The 24,010-nt window shown below is 46.1% G+C and overlaps 1 protein-coding gene across 2 annotated transcripts in view; it reads right to left on the bottom strand.

The window, feature by feature from the left end:
- Nucleotides 1-1,251: 1,251 nt before the first annotated feature.
- LOC125448302 (beta-1,4 N-acetylgalactosaminyltransferase 1-like) overlaps nucleotides 1,252-24,010 on the bottom strand; it is a 117,898-nt gene continuing 95,139 nt past the window's right edge. For both annotated transcript variants that reach the window (XM_048523534.2, XM_059643347.1), the window contains exons 9-11: nucleotides 13,411-13,551; nucleotides 10,486-10,723; nucleotides 1,252-8,498 (exon numbers count right to left, since the gene is read on the bottom strand). In XM_048523534.2, coding sequence (XP_048379491.1) covers nucleotides 8,281-8,498; nucleotides 10,486-10,723; nucleotides 13,411-13,551 — 597 coding nt within the window. In that variant the 3' untranslated portion in view covers nucleotides 1,252-8,280. The remainder of the gene's footprint in view (nucleotides 8,499-10,485; nucleotides 10,724-13,410; nucleotides 13,552-24,010) is intronic.

Below are 24,010 nucleotides of genomic sequence, written 5' to 3'. Positions count from 1 at the left end.
ATATTTCCAAGTCAGGATGGTGAGTGGCTTGGAGGGGAACTTGCAGGGGGTGGTGTTCCCATGTGTCTGCTGCCCTTGTCCTTCTGGATGGTAGTGGTCGTGGGTTTGGAAGGTGCTGCCTAAGGATCTTTGGTGAGTTTCTGCAGTGCATCTTGTAGATGGTACACACTGCTGCTACTGAGTGTCGGTGGTGGAGGGAGTGGGATGTTAGTGGATGTGGTACCAATCAAGCGGGAGCTGCTTTGTCCTGGATTGTGTCGAGCTGCTTGAGTGTTGTTGGAGCTGCCCCCATCCAGGCAAGTGGGGAGTGTTCCATCACACTCCTGGCTTGTGCCCTGTAGATGGCGGACAGGCTTTGGGGAATTAGGAGGTGAGTTACTCACCGCGGTATTCCTAGCTTCTGGCCTGCTCTTGTAGCCACTGTGTTTATGTAGTGAGTCCAGTTGTGTTTCTGGTCAATGGTAAGCCTCAGGATGTTGATTGTGGGGGATCCAGTGATGGTAACACCATTGAAAGTCTAGGGGCAGTGGTTAGATTGTCTCTTATTGGTGATGGTCAGAGCCTGGCATTTGTGTGACATGAATGTTACTTGCCATTTGTCAGACCAAGCCTGGATATCGCCCAGATCTTGTTGAATGTGAACATGGACTGCTTCAGTATCTGAGGAGACACAAATGGTGCTGAACATTGTGCAATCATCAGCGACCATCTCCACTTCTGACCTTATGATGGAGGGAAGGTCATTGATGAAGCACCTGAAGATGGTTGGGCCGAGGACACTACCCTGAGGGACTCCTCCAGAGATGTCCTGGAGCTGAGATGGCTGACCTCCAACAACCACACCATCTTCCTGTGTGTGAGGTGTGACTTCAACCACCGGAGAGTTTGCCTCCTGATACCCAGTTTTGCTAAATCCTTGATGCCACACTCGGTCGAATACAGCCTTGATGTCAAGGGCTGTCACTCTCACCTCGCCTCTGGAATGCAGCTCTTTTGTCCATGTTTGAACCAAGTCTGTAATGAGGTCAGGAGCTGAGTGGCCCTGATGGAACCCAATCTATTCCCAAACTGATATTCATTTTATTAAAATCTTGAAAGTGATTGTTGAACTTTTGATTCTGAAATCAGATGTTGCACAGCATGTTGACTAGTTGTGGGATAAAATGACTGTTGTAATTTTGTCCTTGACCACAGTGAGATCATGGAAAAGTTAAATAACAAGGCTGCATACCTGCTGATGGTTACCTTGACTTCACCATTTTATTTGTTCCTCGAGGGTATTACAATTTTGGGTTTTGCATATTAAAATAACATTCCATTCTCCCTCTGCTTCTAAACCGCTGCAAGCCAAAACTCTGCTTTCTGTCATTATTTTTGCAACCTTAAAATATATTTTTCAACAGCAACGGAGTTGGGACTTATCATGGTTGCAATAACCGTAACACAAAAGGCTACTTCTACCATAGAACCCAGCTCAAGCTTCAACTGGCTTTAACAGGGGCTCAGTAAAAGGAGAGTTCAACAGTTTGAATGTGGCTTGTTTCTAAACAAAAAATAAAAATTATCTAAATTTACATTCTGCATAATCTGGGACATAAAGCTACTCAGCAGCATGGTCGCAATCATCAATGGTTGGAGAAATGCATCTAGGATAAAAATCTGTCATCTTTGTCCACTATGGTCTACACGTGACTCCAGACCCCTCTAGCCAATACAGCTAACTCTTAACTGTTCTCTGAAATGGCTGAGCAAGTTACTCAAAAATGCATTGTTGATTGTCGGAGAAACCCACCTGGTTCACTAATGTCCTTCAGGGAAGGAAACTGCCATCCTTATCTGGTCTGGTCTACATGTGAATCCAGGCCCACAGCCAAGAGTGGTTGACTCTGAACTGCCCTCTGGGCAATAAATACTGGCCAAGCCAGTGACGCCCTCATCCCGTGAATGAATAAAGGAAAAAAAAAATCATACAATGGTCCTACTCCCTCATTCAGCAGAGGCTCTCCATGCCTCGGTACAAGGTTGAGAAGGAGAGTCCTTCGTGCTAACCTTAGCTGGGTGTGGGAATTGAACCCGTGGTGTTGGTACCTATGCTGAGTTGCAAAGCAAGCTAACCCCGATTGAAAGCACACTGAGCAGGCAGGTGGCTGCAGTGTCAGGATGAAGAGAAATGAGCAGCTAGCAAGAGGGTATCGCTTTCGCTGAATTGGATGTCGTTTAATTTTACCTGTTTCACAATATGCTCTGGTGTGGAAAGGGTCTGAGTGAAAGGCTGGTGAAGTGCTGAGAACTCTCGTTATTCCATTGCTACAGAAGGATGGTGAGAGCCAGAGATTCTTTTGCTGTCTGTTCAAGTTTAGGATACAGAGATGGTGTGGGAGGGGGCTCATCAGGAAGAATAGTGATTCACTTCTTCAAACGATTCCCCCAAGGATCATGAAGAATCAGCCAAGATCTCTTCAGTGATGGCTGCTTTCACTGGATGATTTGCAATCAGAAGTGAAGATTGGATCAAAATGAGAGAACAAGGATGTCAACTTTCACGAGATAACAAAGTGTAGGGCTGGATGGACACAGCAGGCCAAGCAGTATCTTAGGAGCAGGAAAGCTGATGCTTCGGACCTAAACTTTTCATCAGAAAATTTCACATCTGATTGTGTCAATCTCTAGCCGTTTCAACACTGCTGAAGAACTTTCCTGCATATGCAGAGACTCCTGTTTCCAGTAATCTGTTGAGACCAGCATGACTCTTCCTCAGTACAGAAAAGTACTTCTCTTATACTTTTGACAGATGCAGGGGAGGATCACGAGGGCAGATATTATAGAGGCCCAGTGCGAAAGGAAGTTTATGGAGGTGAAGGAGAAAAACAGATGTAAAATGGATGTGAATTCAACATTTATTTTTCTTTTCTGATGACAGATCACTGGACTTGAAGCCTTAACTCTTATCTCTCTGTCCACAGATGCTGCCAGACCTGCTGAGCTTCTCCAGCAAATTTCTACTTTTGCTTCTATTCATGACCACTTGGTTTTGCGATACAGAACAATCTTTCCTGTTTTATTCTTATTTTACCTTGGTTTTTCCTGACAATTAACAATGGATTCATAGTCATCATTAGATTGTTAATTCCAGATATTTATTGAATTCAAATTCTACCATGTGCCGTGATGGGATTGGGACCTGGGTCCCCAGAACATTATCTGGGTTTCTGGATTAACAGCCCAGCCATAATACCACTAGGCCATTGCCTCCCCAAGTCTTTCAGGTTCTGCTGCTGGAAGTACAGTTTCAGATCAGCCATCCTGCTATCCTACACCGTTTAGAGTGGTCTGCTCAGTTAGAACCAAGAATTGGAGCACCATGGTGGCTCACTGGTTAGCACTGCTGCCTCACAGTGCCGGGGACCCATGTTCAATTCCAGCCTCGGGTGACTGTGTGGAGTTTGCACATTCTCCCTGTGTCTGCGTGGGTTTCCTCTGGTTTCCTCCCACGTCCAAAGATGTGCAGGTTAGGGTGGATTGGCCATGGGAAATTGTCCACAGATGTGCAGGCTAAGTGGATTAGCCAGGGGACTTGTGGGGTTATAGGGATAGGGTAAGGGGATGGGGATAGATCTGGTGGGATGCTCTTCAGCAGGTTGGTGTGGACTTGATGGGCCACTTGGCCTGTTTCCACACTGTAGGGATTTTATGAAAAGTCTTGACAGCTGTTGAACTTGTGCACAATGACTTTTAGCTGTGGAACAGGGGGTTGGGAAGGATAGAGATGAGAGATGAAAAATTAGTTGGAGTGGAACTGCTTTCCCTCTTAAGACAAATACTTAGGTTAAACATTTCAACTATTAATATTAAGAGAGTATTTTTAGGACACTGGAAAGGTCAGCGGAGTGTTGTGAAAGGGCTTAATATGTAACTGAGCCTCTGAAGGTCACTGTAAATTCAGACAGCACGGAAAGAGTCTCTTTGGTCCAACCAGCCTATGCCAACCCTAATCCCAAACTAAACTAGCCCCCCGCAGCCCATAACCCTCCAAACCTTTCCTGTTCATGTACTTATCCAAATGCCTTTTAAACATTGTAACTGTACCCACATCCAGCACTTCCTCCGGAAGCTCATTCCACACGCGAGCTACTCTGTGTAAAAAAAATTTGCCCCTCGTATTTTGTTTAAAATCTCTCTCCTCTCACCTTAAAAATATGCCCCCTATTCTTGAAACCCCCTCCCACCCCACCCTCGGGAAAAGACACCTACCATCCATCTTATCTATACCCCTCATGGTTTTATAAACCTCAATTAGGTCTCTCCTCAACTTCCTGATCGCCAGCGACAAAAGTTCCAGCTTATCCAGCCTCTCCTTATAACTCAAACCCTCCATTTCCAGCAACACCCTCCCATGAACCCTCTCCAGCTTAATAATATCCTTTCTATAACAGGGCGACCAGAACTGCACACAGTGCTGCAGAATATCTGAGAAAGAATGTTCTGGCAATGGAGCAACTGCAGCAAAGGTTCCCCAGACTGATTCCTGGACCATAGTATGAAGACAGATTGGATGGGTTGGGATTATATTCACTGCAGTTTTGAAGAATGAGGAGGAGAACTCATAGAAACCTATAAAACTCTAACAGGGCTAAACAGGTAAACACGGGAAGGATGGTCCCAATGACCCTGGGCAGAAGAGTCCAGTCCCAGGGGTCACAGTTATGGGGTAGGCCGTTTCGGAATGAGAGGTGAAATGTCTTCACCCAGAGAGGGGGGAGCCTGTGAAATTCTCTGCCTCAGAAAGTGGTTGCGGCCAAAACATTGAATGTTTACAAGGAAGTCAATATAGTTCTTAAGGTTAAAGGGATGAAAGGGTATGAGGGAAGAAAGTGGGGACAGGGGACTGAGTTGGATGATCAGCCATGATCATACTGAACGGAGGAGGAGGCCCAAAGGGCCAAGAGGCCCACTCCTATTCCCATTTTCTATGTTTCTCTTTGTCATGTACGCTGTAATAATAGATACCATTTAACTGGTTTTAAGGAGTCTAACCTGAGTTTGTACGAAGACGCAAAGAACCCATGCAAGAAACTAATCCAATCGGTATCTACCATTTACTAATATTCTTTATAAACCCTCTCACTCCCATAGATACTTTGTTGACACTACTTCACAGCCTGCTTGCTGAAAGGACTCAAATCCATTTCCCAGTTTCTCCGTCTCTGTTTGTGTCTCTTTCAATGATGCCACCTTTCACCAGTGTTTCTGCCATGTCCACTTTTTGCCTCTCGACTGAGGAGCACCACCCCCACTGCGGTGGGCAGCGCCGTCAGCAATATCTGAGCCATCTCCTGGTCTTTGGCCCTCACCCAGACGTCCTTACTTTCCTGCCATCAATCTCTGTTCAAACAGTCGTCCGCTGCCATTTCTGCCACTTCCAAACACATCTTTGCCTCCCCTTCCCTCTCACCATTTTGTAGGGGCCATTTTCTCTGCAACACTCTGACCCAGTCCTTGATCACCCCAAGCCTTCCCTTCCCCTTCTGTAGCACCTCCCCATAGAATCACAAAAGGTGTAACACTTGCCCCAAACACAGCAGAAATTCACTTATACTCCCTTCAGTCGAGTCTACGGAATTTGCTGCTCTCAATGTTGTCTCCTTTACAAATGTGATACTAGGTGACTATTTTGTAGAACACCTCCGCTCAGTCTGTAGGAGTGACCGGGACCTCCCAACTGTTTGTTATTTCCATAGCCCACCTTGCTATCTCAGGGCTAACATTTCCAACTGGCCTACTACGGTGTTCCAATGAAGTTCAACACAAATTTAATGACCAGCACCTCCTCTTTCTCTCAGGCATGTTACAGCTTTCAGGACTCAACATTGAGGTCAACAACTTCAGGCCCAGAACGTTGTTTTCCATTTTGATACTTATGCCCCTTTCTGCTTTCAGTCAGAACTCATCTTTACTCTGTCATACAGTCACACAGCATGGAAATAGACCCTTCGGCCCAACCAGTCCATGCTGAACAAAATCCCAAACTAACCCAGTCCCACCTGCCTGCTCCTGGCCCATATCCCTCCAAACCTTTCCTAATCATGTATTTATCTAAATGTCTTTGAAATGTTGTAACTGTACATCCACCACTTCCTCAGGAAGTTCACTCCACACATAAACCACTCTATGTGTAAAACATTACCCTTCATGTCTTTTCTAAATCTTTCTCCTCTCACCTTAAACATGTGCCCCTGGTCTTGAAGTCCCCCATCGTAGGCAAAAAAACCTGCCATTCACCTTATCTATACCCCTCATTATTTTATAAACCTCTAAAAGGTCACCTCTTGACTTCTAACACTCCAGTGAAAAAAGTCCCAGCCTATCCAGCCTCTCCTTATAACTCAATTCCCGGCAACATCCTGGTAAATCTCTACTGAACCATCTCCAGCTTAATAATAATATCCTTCCAATAACAGGGCAACCACAACTGGACACACTATTCCAGAAGGGACCTCACCAATGTCCTGTACAACGTCAACATGACGCCCCAACTCTTCTACTCAAAGGCAAACATGCTAAAAGCCTTCTTAACCGCCCTGTCTATATGTAACGCAAACTTCAAAGAATTATGTACCTGCACCCCTAGGTCTCTCTGTTCGACAGCCCTACCATTAAGTGTAAAAATCTTGCCCATGTCTTACGCTTGATGACAAATTTGATTGCCAATCTCTTTTCGCCTTTCCCTGACCTGCCCTCCTATTCTTTTCACCCCTTTTAACAGCACATAGCCCATCACTCTTCCACTTCTCCTTATACTGGGCTTGAAACTTTAAGGCTGAATTTCTATCCACAGATAGAAACCGCTGAGTTTCACCAGCACTTCCTGTTTTTAATTGCTGCTTTTACTTCCTGTTCCTCCTAGGGGTCAGCGAGGAATGAGGAAAAAAAAAGTAATTTCTTTTCTCCTTCAATCTTTGTGACGAGGGACCAGGTGTTGGAATTTCGCTGGCGGGAGTAGGAGGCTTAAAGAGGTGAAGTCAGGGCATTATCGGGGACTAAAATTGAGGGACACTTTGACAGAGGGTGACCTGCGAGTGTTTGTGGGGAAATGCGGTTGCTGGCAAGCCTGATAGGGCAGAGGGGATGGGCACTAGCAGCCTGCGAGAGCTGGCACTGTTTGCCAGTGTGTGGATGAATAGCACTAGCCAGCTGAACCACAGCGCATAATGGCTGCCTTAAGTACAGGGCAGAAAGAGGTCTTCATCGAGTCTGCACTGACCCTCTGAAGGGCATCCTGCCCAGACCCACCCTATGCCCGTCAGCATAAAACTCAGCTGGCTATCCTGTTAGCTGGTGCCCTTGAGAAATTGTCATCAGGCTGGTAACTTTCTTAAGAAACACAGCTGAAGGAATTCTGTGTGTCAGCACAAAACCACTAGGATTAGTTATTAAAATAGTCTGAGGTTTAGAACATTGAACATTACAATGCAGTTCAGGGCTTTTGGTCCTCGATGTTACACCGACCTGTGAAACCAATCTGAAGCCCATCTAACCTACACTATTCCATTATTATCGATTGTCAATGACCATTTAAATGCCCTTAAACTTGGTGAGTCTACTACTGTTGCAGGCAGGACATTCCACGCCCTTACTAGTCTCTGAGTAAAGAACCTATAATGTATCACCCCTCAATTTAAAGCTATGTCCCCTCATGCTAGCCATCACAAGATTGTGCAATAAGATAGCGTTTGTTTTCACATGTTGCTTAAATTTCTTTGAATGTACTCATTGTAATAAAACAAAACATCCTATCACAGGTCTAGAAAGGAATACATTTTGATTGCACTCAAAGTGTAAGAGATAATTACTTAAATAAAGACTGAAAGAATTGTAGATGCTGGAAGTCAGAAACAATAATAGCTGGAAGAGCTCAGCAGGTCTGGCAGCATCCGTGGAGGGAAATCAGATTTAAAGTGGAAAACATTGCGGCCAGACCTGCTGAGCTTTTCCAATTATTGCTGTAGATAACTATGTTTGACAGAAGCGGAGAAGTTGGAATCCAGGGCCCAAAGTTGCAGGACACGGTCCAGTTTGGAGAGAGTTTGGAGACAAGATCCATCTCGAAGCAACAGTTTGTCGGTGATCTTAAGTAAAGTCGAGGAGTTCCACAATTTTTGAAGAAAGACTGATTTCAGAATCTGAGGTGCAGGTCTTAAGTAGAACTGAGGTAAACCTATTGTTGCAGACCTGAGTATTCAAGACATTTGAATTTAAAAACACAGTCAGACTGGCAGCACCTCAGCTGCTCCTAATGCATTTAAATCGGTTTTTGAAATAAAAAAGTTTGTTTTGCAAGTTGCTGTCTGTCTCTGAAGCCTGAATGTAACGCAATTTTTGGTAAAGTATCTCATTTTGAGTTTTCTTGGTCCAAGGCAAGGTGATTTTCGAGGCATGATCGATCATGACGTCACTGCAGGAGCCAACATGCAATAGGCCCAAACCGTCCACAAAGAATTCTGTAGCGATAGAGAAAGGAGACAAAGCAGCTGGTCAGGCAAATGATGGTCTGAAATGGGCTCACGGGTGACACCCATGTTGTCCGATTGGGTAACGGATCTTGACCACCTCTCTCCCTCCCCTACCACACTGTGGAAAAAATGGAGGGAGGGAAGGAGGGAGAGAGGGTGGGGCAACAAGGTTGGTGCTAAAGCAGAACGAGGTTTGCTCATGTCAAACTTGTTCACTCTCTTGGTTTGAATCTAGGCCATTCAGAACATGCAATCAGACAACACAGAGCCAGGCTCTTCATTCTAACTCCTCCATGCTGACCAGATTTCCTAAACTGAACCAATTCCATTTGCCAGTCTTTGACTCCTATCCCTGTAAAACTTTCCTTTCCAAGTTGTTTAAATGTTGTAACTGTACCAGCCCCCACCACTTCCTCTGGCAGCTTATTCCATACACGTACCACCCTCTGTGTGAAAAACGTCGCCCCTCAGATCAGTGTTAAATCTTTTCCCTCTCACCAGGGGTGGCACGGTGACTCAGTGGTTAGCACTGCTGCCTCACAGTGTCAGGGACCTGGGTTTGATTCCATCCTTAGGTGACTGTCTGTCCAGAGTTTGCACATTCTCCCTGTGTCTGTGTGGGTTTCCTCCGGGTGCGCCGGTTTTCTCCCACAGTCCAAAGATGTGCAGGCTCAGTGGATTGGCCATGCTAAATTGTCCATAGTCTTCAGGGATGTATAGGTTAGGTGTGTTAGCCATGGGAAATGGAGGGATAGGGTGGGGGTGGTGCTCTTCTGAGGGTCAGTGTGGACTCAACAGGCTGAAGGGCCTGCTTTTGCACTGTAGGGATTCTGCAATTTACTGATGGGGCAGAAGGAAAAGGTTCAGCTCTGTGCCAGAGCACTTTTGGATGTTAAAAAAAGAACAAAATAAAACACAGCCTGTGTCTTTGGATTTAACCTCAAGATTACAAAATGGGCAGAGATAATGAGAACTGCAGATGCTGGAGAATCTGAGATAACAAGGTGTGGAGCTGGATGAACGCAGCAGGCCAAGCAGCATCTTAGGAGCACAAAACCTGACATTTCGGGCCTAGACCCTTCATCAGAGAGTCTAGGCCTGAAACGTCAGCTTTTGTGCTCCTAAGATGCTGCTTGGCCTGCTGTGTTCATCCAGCTTCACACTTTGTTATTACAAAATGGGCAGCATTCTTTCCCTTTCTCTTCCCCATCCCACTTTCTTGTGTGGATCTTGAGAGTCAGTGTAGACTCACAGAGCCATTCTTCTCAGAAACAGACCCTTCGACCTAGCTCATCTGGGCCAACCAGGTTTCCTAAACTGATCTAATCCCATTTGCCAGCATTTGGCCCATGTCCATCTAAATCCTTCCTATTCATGTACCCATCCAGATGCCTTTTAAATGCTGTAACTGTACCAGCCTCCACCACTTCCTCTGGCAGCTCATTCCATACACACACCACGCTCCGTGTGAAACAGTTGCCCCTCAGGGCCGTTTTAAATCTTTCCCCTCTCACCTTAAACCTATGACCCTTTCATTTTGGACTCCCCCCACACTGGGGAAAAGGCCTTGTCAATTCACTCTATCTATGCCCCTCATGATTTGATGAACCTCTATAAGCTCACCCTCTCAGTCTCCGAGGCTCCAGAGGAAAAAATCCCAGCATTTGCAGCCTCTCACTACAGGTCATAACCCTCCAATTCCGGCAACATCCTTGTAAATCTTTTTGTCACTCTTCCCAGTTTAATGACACCCTTCTCCCATCGGTCGAGTGGTCTGTTTCTGCACTGTAGAGATTCTGTGATTCTCAATTCCGGGGGGACAGCCTGCTCTCAGAGGCCTGGGCCCAAAAATCGAGCCCAGGCTCATTCTTAATCTGTGGGGGTTTTCAGTGATCTTTTAAAAACAAATTGTTTCGATGCTGTTGGCGAACGCCTCATTTTGAGTGCCAGAAAATGCAACTCAGCATTCACTCACCTAAATGTCCCTGCCTCGATAAATGTGGATCAAACCCGACTTGCTGCATCTTTTCTGTTCTGGCCATGAAGAAGTTGATGATGGCATCCGTGACGACGCAGTTAGGGAAGCCTTCCACGGCATGGTAGTATCCCTGGTGAATTTTAAGGCAGTCTCCCCCCTCTCTGCCTGCTTCCACACTGAGTTTGTGCAGAAACGTGGCCGAGTAGGTTGTCACCTCTCGCACTGAGCCTCCGACCTGGAATGGGTTGGAAAACAGTTTGTGGGGGTTTTGCGTTGCAGTGAAGAGGTTTACAAATGAATATCGACTGTGTTACAAAGCGGTGGTTGACCCTCCTCACCACCTAGAACTAAAGCCAAAACATCCAAAGAGGAAGCACCTTGCCCTATAATCTGTAAAAGCAGTGTGAAAAGTGGTGTAACCTGCCTTTCAGCATCTTCTAACGGTCAAATAAAATAAACCCCTAACACTCACATTACAATCAGCAAGTAACAATTTATTTATTTAACTCTAACAGTGAGCAAATTAACTAAACTATTAACAAACTGAATAAACCCCTAACTACTAATGATTTCCAAATAAAGCAAGATTCCAATGATATGCTATTCCAATAAATACAAGTCACACTTGTATAAAAATTAACTTAGAAAAGCAGAATTTAGTCTCTCAAAATTACAGCCAGGTTACATGTCTTCCAGAATGTTCTGTGCCATCTCCTTCAAACGTTCCATCAGAACACCTTCTCCATCGATTCTTCTATCAGGAATATTAACCAGCTGTACTTGGCACCTCTGATTCAGATGGTGTTTTCTATAAGACTTTGAGAAGCCTGAGAGAACTAGTGATTCTCTCTTGAGAGATGTTAACTCTAGCAGATGGCAGTTAATTCTCATTTTTGTCCAACTGCTCTCTCCTTTTATACCCTTGATGACATATCAATTTATTGCAGCAGGATTGGTCCTATGTTGCAAAAAACATCAGATTTAAATTTAATTGGTTTTTGGTATCTAAATGCCTGATTCAAATTGATTAGTTAAAATCAAAACTGCTGCTTGGCCTGCTATAGCCTTTTGCAACAAATGTTTCAATTCTGTGCACTTGCAAACTTTCAAGCCGCTGCCCAGATATTCTTTTTTTTTAATTTCTAACCACCGAAAATGCACATCATTTTTAAAGGGACCACAGACTGCTTCCCCTGCAGCTAGCATTTTACAAACACCAAATTCTAACTTCCTGCCTCCCATTGGTGAAGAGACCAAAAACTCTGCAAGTTTAAGGTAGATAAGTATGAATTTATTCATTTTGGTCAGAGGAATAGAAGGGCAATTTATTATCTAAATGGAGAGAAACTTCAGAGTGCTTTGATGCAGAGGGATCTGGGTGTCCTTGTCTATGAATCACAGGAAACTAGCAGACAGGATCAACAGGGAAGCACATGGAATTTTAACATCTAAAGGAATGGAGTATAACAGTAGGGAAGTGTTATTGCAACTGTACCAGACATTAGTGAGGGGTGGTGAGCTCAGGAATATTGGATTTAAAACAGGAAGGAGGAGGATTTACTGCTCTTAAAGAGTCGTGAATCTGTGGAAATCACTCCCTCTCCTCCACCCTGGCCCTGCCCCACCCCTGCCCCATGCATGCTCCCCCCACCCTGCGCCCCTACCTCGCCCCCGCCAAGAGTGCGGTGGATAGTGGGGCACTGAGTAAATTTAAGGAGGAGCAAGACAGATTTTTGATGAGGAATGGGTCGAAGGGTGATGGGAGAGTGGGCAGAAAGAAGTAGTTGAGGCTGAGATGAGATCAGCCATGATTGTCTCAAATGACAGGTGCAGGTTCGAGGGGCTGAATGGACTTCTCCTAGTCTTCATTCTGATGGAAGATGGCGATTTTGGGACCTTGTTATCAGCACTGCTCCACAGTGGAAATGGAGTGGAGTAAGGACAATCAAAACACAGGTTTTCTTAGTCTGTACACTTCCCCAAGTGATGGATTGAGAGTGTACAATTCTCAAAAGACTGCTAACACGATCAGGCAAAAAGCAAAAACAGGAAGGCAGACTGATCTGAACGGTGATAGATTGGGAAAGGGAGAGGTACAATGAGACCTGGGTGTCCTTCTACACCAGTCACTGAAAGTAAGCCTGCAGGGGCAGCAGGAGGTGAAGGAGGTAAATGGGATGTTGGCCTTCATCGTGAGAGGATTCAAGTACAGGAACAGGGATGGCTTGCTGCGATTGTACGGGGCCTTGGTGAGACCACACCTGGAGTACTGTGGACAGTTTTGGTCTCCTTATCTGAGGAAGGATGTTCTGGCAATGGAGGGAGTAGAGCAAATGTTTACCAGACTGATTCCTGGGATGGCAGGACTGATATTGGATGAGAGTCTGGATCGGTTAGGATTATATTCACTAAAGTTTAGAAGAATGAGGGGGGATTTCATGGAAACCCATAAAATTACAACAGGATCAGACAGAATGAATACAGGAAGGATGTTCCTGATGACTGGAGGCGTCCAGAACAGGGGTGGGGGGGGGGGGGCGGTGGTGGGGTGGTGAGTCACAGTTTAAGGATACAGGGTGGGCTATTTAGGAGTGAGCTGAGGAGAAATATCTTCGCCCAGAGAGTGGGGAGCCTGTGGAATTCTCTGTCACAGAAAGTGATTGAAACCCAAACATTGAATGTTTTCAAGGAGTTCGATATGATTCTTAGGGCTAAAGGGAACAAAGTGTGAGAGGAGAAAGCAGGAAGACGGAACTGAGATGATCAGCCATGATCATACTGAAAGGGGGAGCAGGCCCAAAGGGGTGAATGGCCTACTCCTGCTCCCATTTTCTATGTTTCTACATAAATTGGAAGCTGTCAAAGTGCAGTATCTTTTGTAATACAGCTATCGTTTAACGCAAGCAAGCGGATTGAGCTCACTATATCCAGTGTTGTTTTCTCGAGGATGTCCACCATTTTCTCCAGCTTGGTATCTGCAGCGAAGATGAAGTCGTCGTCGACCCAGAGCAGATATTTTGTTCTCACCTGGGAGACTGCCAAGTTACGTCCAGCGAACCAACCCTGCCGATGATAAATTGAAGCAATAGTATTGAGATACTGACCACCCCATCAATTAACAGGAATCTATCTGTCTCTGCCTTAAAATTATGCAAAGACACTGCTTCCATCTCTGTTTCAGGAGTTCCAAACATTAACATCGGAGAGAAAAATAATGGTCTCAGTTTTCTTTCAAATCAGTGACCCCTTAGTGGTAACTAATGACCCCAATTCTACAGTCTCACAACAGGAAATATCTTCTCTACAAGCCCTGTCAGGAGTTTATGCTTTGATCAAATCACCTCTCACTTTGCTGAACTCCAATGCATAGAAGCTGAACCTGTCCAATTTTTCCTCATTAGACAAGCTTCCCATTCCTAGTATTAGTCTAAAACAAGGTATTGGTCTGAAGTGTCTCCAATGCCTTTTCATCCTTTCTTAAATAAGGCAATTAATACTGTACACGGTGCTCCAGATGCAGTCTCAAAAATGCCCTGTAAACTGAAGCATAATCTCCCTACTCTTGTATCCAATTCTCCTTGCAATAAACCAGCCCATTCTATGGCCTTTCCTGATGTGCAAGCAGACTAACCTTCTGTGATTGATGAACCCAGGCACACAGATCTGTCTTGCTCTCACTGCTCTCACCGTTTAGATAAAGTGCTTTTTTTTAAAAAATCCTTCCTGTCAGTATGGATGATTTCACACTTTCCCACTTTGTCTGCTGTTTGTTACATATTTGCCCACTCACTTAACCTTCCTATATTCTTTTGTAACTGCCTTGTATCTGCTTCAGAACTCATTATCCTACTTATCTTTGTATCATTTGTTAATTTAATACCTTTGTTCTCTTTATCCAAATCATTTGCAGAAATTGTAAAGAGTTGAAGACCTATGACCAACCCATGTGACACACCAAGGACATCCTGCCAGCGCCTTAAAAAGACCCATTTGTTCCTACTCTCTGAATCCCATTAACCTGCCAATCTTCTATCCACGCCAAAATCTTACCCCTTCCACCATGAGCTCTCATTTTCCTCAATAATCGCTGGTGTGGCACTTTATCATCAAATGCCTCCTGGAAGTCTAAATACAATGCATCCACTGGTTCCCCATTATCTACAACATATTACCTCCTCAAAGAATTCCAACTCATTGGCCAAAACAATAATGGGGGCTCAGGGTTTAGCACTGCTACCTTGCAGCAACAGGGACCCAGGTTTGACTCCAGCCTTGGGCACTGTGTGTGAAGTTTGCACATTCTCCCTGTGGCTGTTGTGGGGTTCCTCTCACAATCCAAAGATGTGCAGGTTAGGGTGGATTGGCCGTAGTGTCCAAGGGTGTGTGGGTTAGCCTTGGGAAACACAGGGGGTGGGTCTGGGTAAGATGCTCTTTTGAAGGTTGGCGTGGACTTGATGGGCCAAATGGCCTTCTCCCACACTGTGGGGATTCCATAAATTCCTCTTCATGAAGCCAAGTTGGCTCTGCCTGGTTACCTTGAACTTATCCAAATGCCATGTTGTAACATCTTTAATAATTGCTTCCAACACTGACCCAATGACAGATGTTAAGCTAACTGGCCTGTTTTTCCCCCTTTCTGTCTCCCTCCTTTAAAGGAGTTAGATTAGCCGTCTTCCAATCTGATAGGAATCGTCCCCGAATCTGATGAGATTTTCTTTTGCAAAATGACTACCAATACAACAACTTTGTCACTAAGCAGTTCTTTAAGACTCGAGGCTGAAACCCCTCAGGGCCTGCTCAGCTCACAGCTCCATCAATTTACTCAGGGCCACTTCCCCAGTGATTGTAACTTTCCTGATTTTCTCCCCCACCCTCTCAGACAGTGTATCCCAGACCCTGACCCCTCGAGTGACCCTGACCCCCCCACACTCTCAGACAGTACATCCCAGACCCTGACCCCTCGAGTGAACCTGCCCCCCCCACACCCTCAGACAGTGCATCCCACACCCTAACCCCTCGAGTGACCCTGACCCCCCCACACTCTCAGACAGTACATCCCAGACCCTGACCCCTCGAGTGAACCTGCCCCCCCCACACCCTCAGACAGTGCATCCCACACCCTAACCCCTCGAGTGACCCTGACCCCCCCACACTCTCAGACAGTACATCCCAGACCCTGACCCCTCGAGTGAACCTGCCCCCCTCACACTCTCAGACAGTGTATCCCACACCCTAACCCCTCGAGTTAAACTGTGCCCCCCACACTCTCAAACAATATGTCCCAGACCCTGACCCCTCGAGTGACCCTGACCCCCCCACACTCTCAAACAATACGTCCCAGACCCTGACCCCTCGAGTGAACCTGCCCCCCCCACACTCTCAGACAGTGTATCCCAGACCCTAACCCCTCGAGTTAAACTGTGCCCCCCCACACTCTCAGACAGTACATCCCAGACCCTAACCCCTCGAGTGACCCTGCCCCCCTCACACTCTCAGACAGTACATTCCACACCCTGACCCCTCGAGTGAACCTGCGCCCCCCCACAATCTCAGACAGTACATTCTCGATCATAATCTTCCACCTTGTTTCAATGCCTTGAATAAAGCTAGGTATTCCATATGCCTTCTTAACCACCTTATCTACCAGTCCCTGCTCCCTTCATTGATCTGTGGGCATGAAACCAAAATCCCTCTGATCCTGTCAGCTTCCTGGGGTCCTACTGTTCCTATTTTCTGAAGGACAAATCTGCCCCCTCACACGCTATGCAGGGTTACATTTCACTGGCATTGTTCAGCCCCTTGAGAATGTCCCGTACTCTAATGCCTTTGTCCTCCCTATTTAAGCACACAACCTGCGCAAGTTACTGGTGTCTTCTGTCAAAATACAGCATTACAAAATGCAGTGCACACTCACGTGACTTTTTGAAAGCACAAACTGATGGAATTACTGGTTGTGTGCCAACAGTTTGTGGAATTCAGACAGAATCCTCTCACTAACCTTCTGACTCACTTATCGGATCACCCGCATCTGGGCCTGCTCGAACAGGCCTCATTTGGCCAGCTGCTGAGCTCATGGGAAATGCTGCCATTTGTTTGTTCAATGCTTTTGAAGCTTGCCCCGTGCGCCAGCAGCAGTTCAAGCTCTGCTCCTTTTTTTTGCATTTACGTTTTGCTGTTGCTTTGGTGTCCTGGGTTGCCGTGTGCATTTAAGTAGCGCCATGCAGCAGCAACCATTGCTCGCCAATTTCCAAACATCCAGCAAGCTTCGGATTCAGAAAAGGAACGGGGCTGCTAAGCCAAAGCATCGATGCCTTTGTGACGGGTCTGTCACTAACCCCTTCAGGCATATTTACAGACAGCCCTCTATAACATGTCAGAGGAAGTTGTGATCACCTCTACCCATCAGTCACCACATATTCCTGCTGACAGGTCCTTTCAATCCATCTGACCGAGCACCAGGCAGTGTGCGTCTTGTATCAAGCTTTCCCCTCTTTTCCATTTGGGAAAAGAAGCATCAGGAGAAATAAATGCAGATCTCTCCTGAAATATTATAGGCTTCCCTCCAGGACACTATTGTCATACATGTCATGCCAAGCCTTTTCCTATGCCCAGATGGTACTTGACCACAGAAATGTGCCTCCCAGCAATCATTACCGAGCAGACAGTCAGCATGGCATCAGCCACAAATTGGGCATGATGGAGTGGCTGTTGAGGATTGAAGGCCGCTCCTCCTACTGTTGTGAAGGTCCAACCATCTGGAAGCTTGGCTTGCTCCACAGATCCTAGCTCTTCCTTCAGCAGATGCCTGCTCCCTGGCTTTGAGGCAGAACCCTTCCTCATGATGGTCTGATGGAAGTAACTCCTTAGCTGCCACTTTTCACCAGCTCCTAACCTCTGGGCTTTTACTGGAGAGTGGGCTTTAGCCCCAAATGGGGGCAGTGAAGTGCATCAGTTGTGATAGTACCCCTGGCTCCTCTACACCCTTAACTGCTCGTCCCCACGTCAATGTCCCGTTTGAATGCCTCCCTGGATTTCTCAACCCTGAGTCCAACGCACCATGGCAAAGAGAATCTCCAGGTAAGGTAAGGCAATTCCCATGAGGAAATTGGGCCAGACCAGCCTCTTCATCACCTTAGCGATGACTGTAACAAAAACATGTGACATCCACGTGTTGTATCCAGTCTCCCATAGGGCAGGCTAGGAGGTGTGGCCAACGTGGGCATAAAATAGAGAGGAAAAGTTGGGGCATGTTGGGGGGGGGATGAGGGTTGGCAGTGCCAAGTCCCTTTGTGCTATGTAGCCAGACCACTTGGTGAATCTTGGCAGCCTTCCAGTGGGCTTTGGTTGGTGAGGTGATGGCATGAGGTAGGTGTGGCATTTTTAACCAGAAGCTCTGTGGTTGACCTCCCACCCCCTCCAAATTCAAGCACCTCATTCTGCCCTGACCCCCAGCTCCTCACCCGGGCTCACCTGACTGGAGGTGGGGTCTCATTCGCGAATTTGCTGCTGGATGGGCCGAAGAAATGGGCCACTTCAAATGGCCGAGGAGGGGGTTAGCCCTGGTTTTCTGCCGTGCTGCTGGGATCACGTTATTCCAATAAATTCCAAGCATGGTGTTTTAGATTAGATTAGATTAGATTCCCTACAGTGTGGAAACAGGCCCTTCGGCCCAACGCTGTACAGGATGTGGCACATTCTCTATTGCGTTTTCTGGGCGCCTCTTCATACATTGTTCATTACGTTCCTCAAAACCCCAAATGCTCATTCAACTCCCTTTGAAGCCACCGTGCTGTCACTGCCAAGGACATAACTGTTTTTCAATGAACATACTAAGCAGGAATAAGAGTAGGCCACTCAGAACTGCTCTGCTATTCAATGGCTGATCAGATTTTAACCCTACATTCATGCATAACCCTGATAGTCTCTCATCTCCGTGGGAATCAAAAAATCTATCTCCCTCTGCCGCTAAAATATTGAAAATCCTGCATCCGATGCCTTTTGAGGAAGGGAATTCCAAAGAGTCACTACCCTCAGAACAAAGTGTAGATGAACACAGCAGGCCCGAAATGTCAGCTTTCCTGCTCCTCTGATGCTGCTTGGCCTGCTGTGTACATCCAGCTCTACACCTTGTTATCTCAGATTCTCCAGCATCGGCAGTTCCCATTATCTCTGATACCCTCTGAGAGAAATTTGTTTCCCCAAATCCATCTTAAATGGGTGCCCCCATTATTTTTAAACTCTGACCCCTCGTTCTAGATTCTCCCACAAATGGAAGCGTTCACCCATTCAAGTTCCCTCGGGATTTTATGTGGTTCAATTCAGTCACCTCTGAATATTCTACACGCCAGCGGATACAAGCCCAATCTGTGTCACCTTTCCTTATAAGGGCAATCCACTCATTCCAGACATTAGTCTGGTAAATCTTTCCTGAACTGCTTCTAACATATTCTGTAAGTACAGTGACCAGTACTTCTTTTTGTTTTTATTGAAAAGTTAAACAAAGAACAAAGAACAAAGAACAAAGAAAATTACTGCACAGGAACAGGCCCTTCAGCCCTTCAAGCCTGCGCTGATCCAGATCCTCTATCTCAACCTGTCGCCTATTTTCCAAGGATCTGTATCCCTCTGCTCCCTGCCCATTCATGTATCTGTCTAGATACATCTTAAATGACACTATCGTACCCACCTCTACCACCTTCGCTGGCAACGCGTTCCAGGCACCCACCACCCTCTGCATAAAGAACTTTCCATATCTCCTTTAAACTTTTCCTCTCTCACCTTGAAATTGTGACCCCTAGTAATTGAGTCCCCCACTCTGGGGCGGGGAAATAGCTTCTTGCTATCCACCCTGTCTATACCCCTCATGATTTTGTAGACCTCAATCAGGTCCCCCCTCAATCTCCGTCTTTCTAATGAAAATAATCCTGATCTACTCAACCTCTCTTCATAGCTAGCACCCTCCATACCAGGCAATATCCTGGTGAACCTCCTCTGCACCCTCTCCAAAGCATCCACATCCTTTTGGTAATGTGGCAACTAGAACTGTACACAGTACTCTAAATGTGGTCGAGTTAAAGTTCTATACAACTGCAACATGACCTGCCAACTCTTGTACTCAATACCCCATCCGATGTACACAGTACTACAGACATAGTCTCAATTTTGCTTTTAAATCCCCTTGCAATAAACAATAACATGCTACTCGCTTTCCTGATTACTTGTTGTAGCTGCAGGCTAACCTTCTGTGAATTGTGCACTTTCTCACATTTCACTCCCATTTGCCAGCTCTTTGACCACTCAATGAACCAATCTGCATCCCTTCGTAGTCTCCTTATCTCCTCTCCACAGCTCACTTTCCTACCTATTTCCATATCATCAGCAATTTTAGCCACCATACCTGCAATCTCTTCATCCAAATCACGTATATAACTTAGCAAATGTTGAGGCCCCAGAACTGACTCCTGTGACACACCACTTGTGACATCCTGCCAGAAACTTCCCTGAAAACAGTCAACGAATTCCTCATCTACTCTACATTTTCCCCAGACATGGTTTTTTGAGCCAACATGTCGGTTAACATCCCCACCCCCCTATAATAAATCGCTGTAGCCTTATAATACCTTCCCATTATTTCTTCCTTGACACCTAGTTCCACCACATGGTTCTCACCAGGGAGTCTGTACACAGCTCTAACAAGTGACTCCTTGCCCAATATTCCTCTTGTTTCTATATCCCGGATTCCTGAATTAAGTTCATCCCTCTCTATCATGCTAATATAATGTTTAACAAACAGAGCAACTCCTCCACCCTTTTCTAGTTTCCTGTTCTTCATAAATGTCATATACCCTTCAATACTCAGGCTCCAGTCTGGCTGATCCTGCAACCAGGTCTCAGTTACAGCCCAGGAGATTGCACTGAGTAATTTCAAGACATACAATAGTTCATCTGTTTTATTTTAAGTGTTATGTGCATTTAAATGCATTGCCTTAAATTTCGTCCTTTTATTCTTTTTCTAACGTCTCATCATATCTACATCTTTGCTCTTAGATCTGTCCCTTTTAATTATTGTCAGTTTATTTTTAATTCCCTCTTCTGTTGGCTTTTCTCCACTCTCATTCACCACAACCCCCTGAATTTGGGCCCTGGCCTCCATTACTTAGATTAAAACCTGCTCTACATTCCTAGTTGTGCGGTCCGCAAGAACGCTGGCCCTAGTGAGATTCAGGTGCAGACTGGTACAGATCCCATTTTCTCCCATTGGTGTCAATGCCTGACAAAGCAAAACTCAATTCTCCTCCTTAATAATAAAATGTGAGGCTGGATGAACACAGCAGGCCAAGCAGCATCTCAGGAGCACAAAAGCTGACGTTTCGGGCCTAGACCCTTCATCTCTGATGAAGGGTCTAGGCCCGAAACGTCAGCTTTTGTGCTCCTGAGATGCTGCTTGGCCTGCTGTGTTCATCCAGCCTCACATTTTATTATCTTGGAATCTCCAGCATCTGCAGTTCCCATTATCTCTCAATTCTCCTCCTTCTGGCTTTCAGACAGAATCCAGGCATCCATGTCTCTAAGCCGCTTTACCCAATGCTGATTTGCATGTGGATCATGTGATAGAATCCGAACAGTATAGAAAGAGGCCATTTGGCCCACTGAGTCTGCACTGACCCTCTGAAGAGCTTCCCACCCAGATCCAGCCCTCCTGCTCTATCCCTATAACCCTATATTCCCCATGGCCAGCTCACACATCACTGAACACTACAGGCAATTTAGCACAGCCAATCCACCCCAACCTGCACATCTGCGTGGGTTTCCTCCGGGTGCTCCGGTTTCCTCCCACAGTCCAAAGATGTCCAGGTTAGGGTGGATTGGCCATGCTAAATTACCCATAGTGTTCAGAGGTCTGTAGATTAGGTGGGTCATGGGGGTGGGTCTGGGTAGGATGCTCCAAGGGTCAGTGTGGACTTGTTGGGCTGAAGGGCCTGTTTCCACACCATAGGGATTCTATGATTCTATCTTGGGACTGTGAGAGGAAACCTATGCAGACATGGGGAGAACGTGCAAACTCCACACAGACAGTCACTCGAGGATGGGATTGAACCCGGGTCCCTGGCACTGTGAGGTAGCTGTGCTAACCACTGAGCCACCGTGCCACCCTAATAATCCAGAGGCAATACCACTTGAGGCTCTACTTAATAAAGTGGTGCCTAGCTCCTCACAAGGGCAATGCAGGGACCTTTTCCCTAGTTTTCCCTGTCATTGAGGCCTACATCCTTCCCCTCCCACTGCAAGTTCTTCATCCCAGAGCAGATATCCTGAACTCTGACACTGGGCAGCAACACAGACACCTGGACTATGCTGTCTCCTACTGCCACTATGTTCCTTTTAGCTGCCCTTGTTTGAATGGCCTCTTGTATCCTGGTCATTTAGCTCACCCATCATACAACCCCTGCTCCAAAAACACTGAGAGGACCTCAAACCTGTTGGACAATTCCAGTGGCTGACACACCTGTCCTCCGAGCCCCTTACATCCAGCTCACTTGTAATGAGACCCACTTGTCCATGACCTCATCTGATCACCCTGTCCAAAGAGGTGTGACTGCTGCTGGAACACAGAATACTGGTAGCTTTCCCCCTCCTTGATGCTGTCTGCGGGACACTCCTCCCAGACCGCTTCACCGCGATGCTGTCTGCGGGGCACTCTTCACATTAAAGGAATTCCAGGAAGAAAACCTCAACTGTTGTTTACAAAGCAAAAAACAAGCCACTCCCGATTCCACTCAGCAAGTGTGAGCATTTCCTCCATTCTGGGCATCTTCGGAGATGGTGGTGTTGGTTGTAGAAAACACACTGTGCCCACTGCCATGCTCAAGGTCTTCAGTGGCAGGTTGGCACTGCGGTGCATCATTACCCTCCGAGATGATGTTTTAATTTCCATTTGTAAATTTCATTTGTGATTTCCTTTTACTACAGTGCCCCTTGAACAACTGTCAGTCTGCTTGAACTTGTTTCAAAGTTGCTTTGTGTAGAGCAGGCCCTCAGGCAGATACAGTCACTTTCCATTGCTTCAAAAACATCAACAGATGTTTGACAAGCTTAACTATTCTTTAGAAATATCAGCACACTTCTGCAAGCTTACACAGAATGAATCTTGTGTTGACAGAGTCATACTCTACAACCAATTGCAATGTAACTGTTTCAGAGCTGTGCTGGTAACTCTCACACTTTGCACTCTGTAGCCTGTGTCCTTTCCCGCAACAAGCCACCCTCACCCATCACGCAATGCGATCACTGGTCTACATCAGCTCCCCCATCCCATGCATTTTAAAATTCATACCCTCATTTCCAGAACCTTATTCTATCCCATCTTGGTAACCTCCACTCCCACAATCCTCTAAGATCTCTGCTCTACTCCATTTCTGGTCTCCTACATCTTCAATTTATGATTTATGGCCATACCTACAGTTTTCGTAAACTCAAATCTCTGAAAATCCTTCCTCCACATCTTTTTCCTCATTTAGTTTACACTTTAAAACTCAGCGCGTTCACCAGCTTTGCAGGCCTCTTGTCCTAATATCTCTATTGGTGATTCGGTGCCATGTTTTGTCCAATGTCCTCACCCCCAACTCCAACTCCTTGTAGCAGCTTGGGATGTCCTGCATCGTTAAAGTTGCTATATAAATGCAAGTTGCTGCTGGAATCACAGCTTTTTGAAAAAAAGTGTTCGAGGGACTTCAGTGTCATTGCCCGTTCCTAGTTGCCCCCTTGAGAAGGTGGGGGTGAGCTGCCTGCTTGAACCGCTGCAGTCCATGTGATGTGGGTTGACCCATGATGCCCTTAGGGAGGGAATTCCAGGATTGTGACCCAGTGACACTGAAGGAACAGCGATATATTTCCAAGTCAGGATGGTGAGGGGCTTGGAGGGGAACTTGTAGGGGGTGGTGTTCCCATGTATCTGCTGCTCTCTAAGTGGTATGGGTTGCAAGGTTTGTTGCTGAAACAAAGTTAATTATCCGCTTCATCTATGGAGGGTCGATGAAATTGATCTAACTGAACAGCAGAACAGGCTCAAGCAGGCTGAATGGCCTCACATTCATCATTTGGTGGATTCATTTTAGACTTGTCAAAATCAGTTCCAGGGCATCGACAAATTAGGCCTTTGTATCTCAAGGACCAGAATACAAGAGGGTTAAAAAGTTAGAAAATAAGTTACTTCGGTCTAAGAGTTTTAGTTGAAAGCTCCAGAGCAGAAGTGCTTGTGTAGAACCCTGTAGGAGTTAGCTGAAGCAAAGAAAACTTAAGCTCAATTGTGTGAATAGTCAAGAAAAAGGCAAAGTCTGAAGACCAGGAATTGAATGAAACAGGTAGGTTAAGACGTGATTGACATCAGCTGTCCAAAGCCCACTGTGACATGTTCCTTAGAACAGAGATACTGGCCTTGGAGGAAGTGCGGGGTAGATCTACCAGAATGATCCCTGGTCTCCAAGGGTCAAATCATGAGGAGCAATTACATAATTAGGTCTGT

The sequence above is a fragment of the Stegostoma tigrinum genome, chromosome X (assembly GCF_030684315.1).
Source record: "Stegostoma tigrinum isolate sSteTig4 chromosome X, sSteTig4.hap1, whole genome shotgun sequence".
In the NCBI taxonomy this organism is placed as follows: Eukaryota; Metazoa; Chordata; class Chondrichthyes; order Orectolobiformes; family Stegostomatidae; genus Stegostoma; species Stegostoma tigrinum.
This window is presented reverse-complemented; position numbering and strand designations above follow the sequence as displayed.